The 8968-nt window shown below is 48.2% G+C and overlaps 1 protein-coding gene across 3 annotated transcripts in view; it reads left to right on the top strand.

Moving 5' to 3' along the window:
* Positions 1-484: 484 nt before the first annotated feature.
* LOC107307273 (E3 ubiquitin-protein ligase BRE1B-like) overlaps positions 485-8968 on the top strand; it is a 19037-nt gene continuing 10553 nt past the window's right edge. For all 3 annotated transcript variants that reach the window (XM_032441745.1, XM_015850768.2, XM_015850767.2), the window contains exons 1-4: positions 485-639; positions 1898-2047; positions 7120-7332; positions 8833-8958. In XM_032441745.1, coding sequence (XP_032297636.1) covers positions 547-639; positions 1898-2047; positions 7120-7332; positions 8833-8958 — 582 coding nt within the window. In that variant the 5' untranslated portion in view covers positions 485-546. The remainder of the gene's footprint in view (positions 640-1897; positions 2048-7119; positions 7333-8832; positions 8959-8968) is intronic.

Below are 8968 nucleotides of genomic sequence, written 5' to 3'. Positions count from 1 at the left end.
GCCGCCCGGGCCGGGGAATATAAAAAAAAAATAAAATAAAATTTTTTAAATAAAAAAAAATAAAAAATAAAAAAAAGGGGAGGGAAGGGGGTCCGACGGGGGGGATAATAAAAAACGGGAAAATATAAAAAAAAAAAAATAAAAAAAAAAAAAATAAAAAAAAATAAAAAAAAAAAAAAAAAAAAAAAAATAAAAAGAAAAATAAAAAAAAATAAAAAATAAAAAAAAGAAAATAAAAAAAAAAAAATAAAAAAAAACCCAAACAAAAAAAAATAATAAAAAATAGAAAAAATAAAAAATAAAAATAAAATAAAAAAAAATTAAAACATAATAAACCCATTATAATATATAGGAGGGGGGGGGGGGGGGGGATTAATAAATAAAATAAAAAAAAAAAAAAAAGGGGAAGGGCGGTGAAAAAAAAAAAAAATAAAAAAAAATAAAAAAAAATTTCCAAACGTTATGTAGATGAGATGCAAATGAGGCTTGATGAGATGCAAATGAGATGCAAATGTATTCAGGAAGGCTCAGGAGAGCCAGAAGGAGATGAAGCTGTTGTTAGATATGTACAAATCGGCCCCAAAGGAACAAAGGGACAAAGTGCAGCTCATGGCCGCCGAGCGCAAGAGCAAGGCCGAGGTATGCTAATTACATGCTAATATATGCAAATCATATGCAAATCATATGCGAGTAAATGTATGCAGATTACAACCTGGGATGGGCTGGTTTCAGATTACACACAAGGCGGTGTAGTGTTACACAAGGTAGAGATATGCTAATGTATGCAAATTGGGTGGTAATATATGCAAATCAGGCGGTGATGTATGCAGATCATATACGAGGTGGAGGTTGCATTACACACATAACGTAGACACGAGCAAGAGTGAGTTATGTAAATTAGATGTGGATATATGCTAATTAGATGCTAATTAGATGCAAAGATATGCAAATCAGGCGGTGGTGTATGCGGATCATATGTGAGGTGGAGGTTGCATTACACACATGATATAGGCACGAACAAGAGTGAGCGAGTTATGCAAATTATATGGGGATGTATGCAAATTAGATGTATGAATGTATGCTGATTAGATGCTGATATATGCAAATCAGGCAGTGATGTACACAAATTAGATGTGATTTAGATAGTATATAATATATATAATACTATATAGTATAGGTATAATATCTAAAGTCTAATGTATGCAAATCAAGTGTTACTGTATGCAAATTGAATGCTAATTGATGCAAAATGGACGACTCTTTCAATTAATTAAGTGATAATGTATGCACAACATATGCTGGTGTATGCAGATAATATGCTAATCATGGGCTGGTCTCACAGGGTAATTAAGCCTTTAATTAAGGCTCCTAATGAAGCGGTGGTTAGTCACCCTTTAATGAGGCCTATTAATTATGTTAATTAATTATGCTAATGAAGGCGGATGAGCTTCATGGCTACACTTGTGAGCCAGAAGAGTCAATGACATCCAAGTTTAATTGCATTGACTCAGTGTTAATGAGTCCATTGACCCATGAATGATGTTAATTATGCTAATTATGTTAATTAATTATGCAAATGAAGGCCGAGGAGCTCCGTGGCCGTGCCCGGGAGCTGGAGGAACGTGAGAGGAGGGAGAGCAAGAAGCTGGTGGACAAAGAGGCACCAATCAATGGCATTAATGAATTATGTTAATGATTTATGCTAATTATGTTAATTAATTATGCAAATGAAGGCCGAGGAGCTCCGTGGCCGTGCCCGGGAGCTGGATTAACATGAGAGGAGGGAGAGCAAGAAGCTGGCGGACGAGGAGACACCAATCAATGGCATTAATGAATTATGCTAATTATTTATGCTAATTATTTATGCTAATTATGTTAATTAATTATGCTAATGAAGGCCGAGGAGCTCCGTGGCCGTGCCCGGGAGCTGGAGGAACGTGAGAGGAGGGAGAGCAAGAAACTGGCGGACGAAGAGGCCTTGAGGAGACTGAGGGCGGCCGAGGAGAGCATCGAAGGCCTGCAGAGGAGGCTGGCCGCCACCAAACAGGTCCTTAATTAGCTTAATTAACGGCCTTAATTAGCTCTGGGGTGTTAATTACTGTTAATCAGTGGTCATTGACGGGTAATGGGGGGGTTGGTGGTAAGATGGAGTCATAAATGGGTGGGGAAAGGGGTTGAGGCCTAACAGGCGGCGGCACTTGCCTGCAGAGAAGGCTTGGCCGCCACCAACAGCGTCCTAATTAGCTAATTAACGGCCTTAATTAGCTCTGGGATGTTAATTAGTGGTTATTAATTAAGGTAATGTAATTAAAGGGTAATGGGGGGTAGGTTGTAAGATGGAGTCATAAATGGGTGGGAAAAGGTGATCCTACTAAGCCCGCAGCCATCGTGGCCCTGCAAGGAGCTGTCCACACCAAACAGGTCATTAATAGCTTACTAACGGTCCTTAAATTACTCTGGGTTAATTAGTGGTTATTAAGGGTAATGGGGGGATTGGTGGTAAGATGGAGTCATAAATGGGTGGGGAAAGGGGTTGAGGCCTACTAGGCCCGGCAGCCATCTTGGCCCTGCAGAGGAGGCTGGCCGCCACCAAAACAGGTTCCTTAATTAGCCTAATTAACAGCATTAATAGCAACAGGGTGTTTAATTAGTGTTATAAGGTAATGGGGGGGTAGGTTGAAGATGGAGTCAAAATGGGTGGGGAAAGGGGTTGAGGCCTACTAGGCCCGGCAGCCATCTTGGCCCTGCAGAGGAGGCTGGCCGCCACCAAACAAGGTCATTAATAGCTTAATGTAGCGGCATTAAATTAAGCTCTGGGTGTTAATTAGTGGTATAAGTAATGGGGGGTTGTTGTAAATGTGAGTCAATAAATGGGTGGGAAGAAGGGTGAGCCTACTAGCCCGGCAGCCATGCTTGCCTTGCAAGAGAGGCTGTCCATGAACCAAACAGTTCCTTTAATTAGCTTAATTAACGGCATTAATTAGCCCTGGGGTGTTAATTAGTGGTTTATTAATTAAGGGTAATGTTAATTAAGGGTAATGGGGGGGTAGGTTGTAAGATGGAGTCATAAATGGGTGGGGAAAGGGGTTGAGGCCTACTAGGCCCGGCAGCCATCTTGGCCCTGCAGAGGAGGGCTGTCCCTGACAAACAGTGTCCTTAATTAAGCTAATAACGGCCTTAATTAGCCCTGGGCGTTAATTAGTGTTATTAAGGGTAATGGGGGATTGTCGGTAAGATGAGTCCATAAATGGGTGGGGAAAAGGGTTGAGCGCTAACTAGCCCAGCAGCCATCTTGCCCTGCAGAGGAGGCTGGCCGCCACCGAAACAGGTCTCTTACATTAGCTTAATAAGTACCCACATTAACAACAGGTGTTAATAGTGCGTCTATGTCAAGTGGTAATGGGGGGTTGTTGTAGAGGAGCATAAATGGGTGGGAAAGGTTGAGCTACTAGGCCGGCAGCCATACTTGGCCCTGCAGAGGAGGCTGTCCATGACCAAACCAGGTCATTAATTAGCTTAATAACTGACCCTAATAACAAACAGGGTGTTAATTAGTGGTATTAAGGGTAAGGGGGGGGTGTTTAAGAATGAGTCAACAATGGGTGGGAAAGGGGTGAGGCCTCACAGGCCCGGGCGGCCATCTTGGCCCTGCAGAAGGAGCTGGCCGCTCACCAAACAGGTCCTTAATAGCTTAATTAGCGCCTTAATTAGCGCTGTGCGCGTGGCGTTAATTGAGTGGTTACTTAAGGTAATGGGACGGGTGGTAGGTGTAAGATGGAGTATAAATGGGTGGGGAATGGGGTTGAGGCCTACTAGGCCCGGCAGCCACTTGGGCCCTGCAGAAAGTGGCCACACCAAACTGGTCATTAATTAGCTTAATTAACGGCCTTAAATTAACAACAGGGTGTTAATTAGTGGTTATTAAGGGTAATGGGGGGCGTAAGGTTGTAAGATGGAGCCTGTAAAAGGGTTGGGGAAAGGGTTGAGGCCTACTAGGCCCCGGCAGAGCCACCTCTGGCCCCTGCAGAGTTAGGCGCCATGACCAAGAACAAGTCCTGTAATCTTAGCTGTAAGTTAACGCGGCCTAATTAGCTCTGGGAAGTTAATAGTGGTATTAATCAAAGGGGTAAATTTACATTAAGGTAATGGGGGGTAGGTTTGGTAAGGAATGGAGTCATAAATGGGATGGGGAAATGGGGTTGAGCCCTATCTAGGCCCCGGCAGCCCATCTTGGCCCTCGCAGATGATAGCTGTCCAGACCAAACTGGTCATTAAATTAGCTTAATTACTATCCCTAATTAACAAAACAGGTTTAATTACTTGTAATCATGGTCGATTGACGGGTAATGGGGAGGTTGGTGTAAGATTGGAGCCTTTAAATGGTGCGGGAATGGGGTTGAGCCTACCAAGGCCCGGCAGCCATCTTGGCCCTGCAGAGGAGGCTGTCCACGACCAAACAGGTCATTAATTAGCTTAATTAACTACCCTAATTAACAACAGGGTGTTAATTAGTGGTTATTAAGGGTAATGGGGGGGGATGGTTGTAAGATGGAGTCCATAAAGGGTGGGGAAAGGGTTGAGGCTATAGCCGCGCGGCCATCCTGGCCTGCAAGGCAGGCTGTTCCACGACCAAAGAGGTCATTAATTAGCTTAATTAACTACCCTAATTAACAACAGGTGTTAATTACTGTTAATCAGTGGTCATTGACGGGTAATGGGGTTGGTGGTAAAGATGGTGTCATAAAGGGTGGGGAAAGGGGTAGGCCACTAGCGCCACGCAGCCATCTTGGCCACTGCCCAGAGGAGCTGGCCGCCACCCAAACACGTCCTTTAATATAGCTAATTACACGGCCTTAATTAGCTACTGGGTTTTTAATTATTGGTTAATTGAGGTAATGGGGGGTAGGTTGTAAGATGAGCCTTAAATTGGGTGGGGAAAGGGGTTTGAGGCCCTAATCTAGCCCGTCAAGCCATCTTGGCCCGCAGAGAGAGGCTGGCCGCCACCAAAACAGGTCCTTAATTAGCTTAATTAGCGCCTTAATTAGCTCTGGGGTGTTAATTAGTGGTTATTAAGGGTAATGGGGGGGGTAGGTTGTAAGATGGAGTCATAAATGGGTGGGGAAAGGGGTTGAGGCCTACTAGGCCCCCGGCAGCCCATCTTGGCCCTGCAGAGAGGCTTCACGACCAAACACGTCCTTAATTAGACTAAATTAACTACCCCTAATTAAACAAAGCGGTGTAAATTACTGTAATGTGGCTCATTGATCGGCGTAATGGGGATTGTTTTAAGAGGGATTCATAAATGGGTGAGGAAAGGGTGAGGCCTACTAGCCTGGCAGCCATCTTGGCCCTGCAGAGGAGTCATAAATGGGTGGGGAAAGGGGTTGAGGCCTACTAGGCCCGGCAGCCATCTTGGCCCTGCAGAGAGGGCTGTCCATGACCAAACAGGTCCTTAATTAGCTTAATTAACGGCATTAATTAGCTCTGGGGTGTTAATTAGTGGTTATTAATTAAGGGTAATGTTAATTAAGGTAATGTGGGGTAGTTGTATAGATGGAGTCATAAAATGTGGGGAATGGGGTTGAGGCCTACTAGGCCCGGCAGCCATCTTGGCCCTGCAGAGGAGGCTGTCCACGACCAAACAGGTCATTAATTAGCTTAATTAACAGCCTTAATTAACAGTGAGCTCCTTAATTAGGGTTAATTAGGGTTGTTAAGGGGTAATAAGAGTTATGCGTATTGAGGGGCGTTGTTTGTAAAGCAGGGTGGTGGGAAAGGGGTTGGGGCCTACAAGGCCCGGCAGCCATCTTGGCCCTGCAGAGGAGGCTGGCCGCCACCAAACAGGTCTTTAATTAGCTTAATTAACGGCCTTAATTAACAGTGAGCTCCTTAATTAGGGTTAATTAGGGTTCATTAAGGGGTAATAAGAGGGTTTGGTAATGAGGGGGGGTTGTTTGTAAGCAGGGTGGGTGGGGAAAGGGGTTGGGGCCTACAAGGCCTGGCAGCCATCTTGTCTTGGCAGCCATCTTGTCTTGGCAGCCATCTTGTCTTGGCAGCCATCTTGTCTTGGCGGCCATCTTGTCCCGGCAGCCATCTTGTCTTGGCAGCCATCTTGTCTTGGCAGCCATCTTGTCCTGGCAGCCATCTTATCCTGGCAGCCATCTTGTCCTGGCAGCCATCTTGTCTTGGCAGCCATCTTGCCCTGCCAGCCATCTTGTCTTGGCGGCCATCTTGTCTTGGTGACCATCTTGTGGCGGCCATCTTGTCCTGATGGCTTTCTTTTCTTGGCAGCCATCTTGTCTTGGTGACCATCTTGTCCTGTCAGCCATCTTGTCTCGGCAGCCATCTTGTCCTGATGGCTATCTTGTCTTGGCAGCCATATTGTCCTGGCAGCCATCTTATCCTGGCAGCCATCTTGTCCTGGCAGCCATATTGTCTTAGTGACCATCTTGTCCCGGCGGCCATCTTGTCCTGTCAGCCATCTTGTCCCGGCGGCCATCTTGTCCTGGCAGCCATCTTGTCCTGGCAGCCATCTTGTCCCGGCAGCCATATTGTCTTGGTGACAATCTTGTGGCGGCCATCTTGCCCTGTCAGCCATCTTGTCCCGGCAGCCATCTTGTCCTGGCAGCCATCTTGTCCCGGCAGCCATCTTGTCCTGTCAGCCATCTTGTCTCGGCAGCCATCTTGTCCTGGCAGCCATATTGTCTTGGCAGCCATCTTGTCTTGGGAGCCATCTTGTCCCGGCAGCCATCTTGTCTTGGCAGCCATCTTGTCTTGGTGACGATCTTATGGCGGCCATCTTGTCTTGGCAGCCATCTTGTCCTGGCGGCCATCTTGTCCTGATGCCTATCTTGTCTTGGCAGCCATATTGTCTTGGTGACCATCTTGTGGCGGCCATCTTGTCCTGGCAGCCATCTTCTCTTGGCGGCCATCTTGTGGCGGCCATCTTGTCCTGATGGTTATCTTGTCTTGGCGGCCATCTTGTCTTGGCAGCCATCTTGTCCTGGCGGCCATCTTGTCCCGTCAGCCATCTTGTCCCGGCAGCCATCTTCTCTTGGTGGCCATCTTGTCCCGGCGGCCATCTTGTCCCCCATACCCACCTATTCCTCCCTTGGTCAGGAGGAGGAGGCGCTGCTGTCGGAGATGGATGTCACAGGCCAAGCCTTTGAGGACATGCAGGAGCAGAACCTGCGTCTGATGCAGCAGCTACGGGAGAAGGATGATGCCAACTTCAAGCTGATGTCGGAGCGCATCAAGGCCAACCAGATCCACAAGCTGCTCAGGGAGGAGAAGGACGAGCTGGCGGAGCAGGTGCTGGCGCTCAAGGCACAGGTGGGGATAAAGGGGGGATAAAGGGGGGGATTGGGGGTCTGGGGGGGTGTAAGGGGGGACCTGGAACGTGTTGGGGGATCTAGAACGTCTTGGGAGACTTGGAATGTCTTTGGGGGAACTGGAATGTCTTTGGGAGATCTGGAACGTGTTGGGAGACCTAGAACGTCTTTGGGTTCTTATGGGGATGAAGGGGGGATTTGGGGGTCTGGGGGGGGTGTAATGGGGGACCTGGAACGTGTTGGGGGACCTAGAACGTCTTTGGGTTCTCATAGGGATGAAGGGGGGAATTGGGGGTCTGGGGGGGGTGTAAGGGGGGACCTGGAACGTGTTGGGGGATCTAGAACGTCTTGGGGGACCTAGGATGACCTAGAACCCCTTGGAGGACCTGGAACCCCCTAGGATGACCTAGAACCTCCCCTAGGATGGCCTAGAACCCCCCCTAGGATGACCTAGAACCACTTGGAGGACCTAGAACTCCCCTTGGAGGACCTAGAACCCACTGAAGGACCTAAAAACCTTGTAGGATGATTTAGAACCCCCCCTAGGATGGCCTAGAACCAACCTAGGACGACCTAAAATCCCTTGAAGGACCTAGAACCCCTGTAGGATGACCTAGAACCCACTGAATGACCTAAAACCCCCCTAGGAGGACCTAGAATCCCTTGGATGACCTGGAACCCCCCCTAGGATGACCTAGGACCCCCCATAGGAAGACCAAGGACCCCCCAGGATGACCTAGAACCCCCCTTGGAGGACCTAGAACCCCCCTTGGAGGACCTAGAACCCATCCTAGTCCTTGGAGGACCTAGAATCCCTTGGAGGACCTAAAACCCCTTGAAGAACCTAGAACCCCCCCTTGGATGATCTAGAACCCCCCTAGAATGAACTAGAATCCCTTGAAGGACCTAGAACCCCCCCCTAGGATGACCTAGAACCCCCCATAGGAAGACCAAGGACCCCCTAGGATGACCTAGAACCCCCCTTGGAGGACCTAGAATCCCTTGGAGGACCAAGAACCCCCCTAGGATGACCTAGACCCTCTCCTAGGATGACCTAGCATACCTTGAAGGACCTAGAACCTCCCTAGGATGATTTAGAACCCCCCCTAGGATGGCCTAGAACCCCCGTAGGATGACCTAGAACCCACTGAATGACCTAGAACCCCTGTAGGATGGCCTAGAACCCCCCTAGGATGACCTAAAACCCCCCTAGGGTGACCTAGAACCCCCCTAAGATGACCTAGAACCCCCCTAGGATGACCTAGAACCCCCCTAGGATGACCTAGAATCCCTTGGAGGACCTAGAACCCCCTGTAGGATGACCTAGAACCCACTGAAGGACCTAGAACCCCCCCATAGGAAGACCAAGAACCCCCCTAGGATGACCTAGAACCCCCCTATGATGACCTGAAACCCCCCATAGGATGACCTAGAACCCCCCTAGGATGACCTGGAACCCCCCATAGGATGACCTAGAACCCATAGAACCTGTGGTTCCCAGGTGGACGCCCAGCTGCTGGTGGTGCAGAAGCTGGAGGAGAAGGAGCGAGTCCTGCAGGGCAGCCTGGCCGCCGTGGAGAAGGAGCTGGCCATCAGGACACAGGCCCTGGAGCTCAACAAGAGGAAGGTATGGGGGG

The sequence above is a fragment of the Coturnix japonica genome, unplaced genomic scaffold (assembly GCF_001577835.2).
Source record: "Coturnix japonica isolate 7356 unplaced genomic scaffold, Coturnix japonica 2.1 chrUnrandom528, whole genome shotgun sequence".
NCBI lineage: Eukaryota > Metazoa > Chordata > Aves > Galliformes > Phasianidae > Coturnix > Coturnix japonica.
Note: the sequence above shows the minus strand (reverse complement) of the source record. Positions and strands in the feature narration are given on the sequence as shown.